We start from the raw sequence: 1211 nt of genomic DNA, 5'->3' as shown, positions 1-1211 counted from the left end.
ATATTTTGTCCAATTTTGATCAAGATTTGCGATGTGTGACTGCGTGTGATTGGACGCGGTTCCAACGGCGGAATGTCTCATGGAAAGTTCGGACTCGCCTTATCAGCGCCTCCGACTGATAGATGGCATGATACCGCAGCAAGAGGCAGGGATTCGCGCTCCGACCTCGAGATAAGAAGCGCCATCGCTGCCGAGCAGATAGTGGCTGTACTATAAAGAGATAGCCTATTCATAGAGCGTACTATGGAGTGGACTGCTGGTCTCTGCCCCTTGAATGCTGGCGATAATGGGGTGGCAGGTTTAAGCTTATCTATCACAGTAGATGGATGTGCCGGGCCGCGCACATATCTGTACGCTGCCTTGGATGCACATGTCTCCTGCCCGTGGCTTTAAATATGATAAGTGTAGTGCCTCCGCGGCCCGTCCGGACGGGCCTTGCTCTGATTCTTGCCGACTCTCCTTGCCCACTGCACAGCAACTCCCCATCTCCTTTCCTGGCCACCATCGTCACCAGTCAGCTTCCGGTTTGATATCCCGCGACGCTCCCCCCCGTAGCAGACATCAGCCATGTCTTCCGAAGGCTTGCCGGCCATCACGGAGTGGCCTGACTACTCCGACCAGCCTCTCGGTGCCGACCCGTTCAAGCAGGATGTCAATTCGCCTTACGACAAGGTACGTATGGGCGCTTGCCGAGGGCGGAGAAGAGAGGGAGGAAGAACAAGAAGAGAGAAGAGAAGTTTAAAAAAAAAAAAGCTTACACGAGATGGGATCCGTAGGGCGACCTGTGCTGGCTGCTGGTAGCCACCATCCTGTGTTGGCAGATCACGCCGGCCATCGGCTTCCTCTACGCCGGCATGCACCGCCGCAAGTCGGCGCTGACCATGGTCTTCCAGTCCCTGTTCTGCTCCTGCGCGGTGGGGATCCAGTTCTGGCTGTACGGGTACTCGATGTACGAGTCGCATACGAGCAACCCCATCCTCGGCGACCTCACCAAGGGTGTCCTCCACGATGTGCTTGCCTACCCGAGCCTAGCCAACACGGACATTCCGGATATCCTCTATGCCTTGTTTGGCGTCACCTTTGTGACTGCGACGGCCATGATTCTGGCCGGCGCCATGCTTGAGAGAGGTCGTCTCTTCCCCAGCATGCTCTTCCTGCTGTGCTGGACCACATTTGTCTACTACTTGTCCGTACCCGTTCCCACCCCCCCC

General features: G+C 56.5%; 1 protein-coding gene across 1 annotated transcript in view; it reads left to right on the top strand.

Moving 5' to 3' along the window:
* Positions 1-567: 567 nt before the first annotated feature.
* Positions 568-1211, top strand: part of GMORB2_0702 (ammonium transporter, Amt family) — a gene marked incomplete at both ends in the record, with an annotated part of 1829 nt that continues 1185 nt past the window's right edge. The window contains 2 exons of the mRNA XM_035462687.1: positions 568-672; positions 777-1186. Of these exons, the coding sequence (XP_035325617.1) occupies positions 568-672; positions 777-1186 (515 nt within the window). The remainder of the gene's footprint in view (positions 673-776; positions 1187-1211) is intronic.

This window comes from Geosmithia morbida, assembly GCF_012550715.1.
Source record: "Geosmithia morbida isolate 1262 chromosome Unknown scaffold_0, whole genome shotgun sequence".
In the NCBI taxonomy this organism is placed as follows: domain Eukaryota; kingdom Fungi; phylum Ascomycota; class Sordariomycetes; order Hypocreales; family Bionectriaceae; genus Geosmithia; species Geosmithia morbida.
This window is presented reverse-complemented; position numbering and strand designations above follow the sequence as displayed.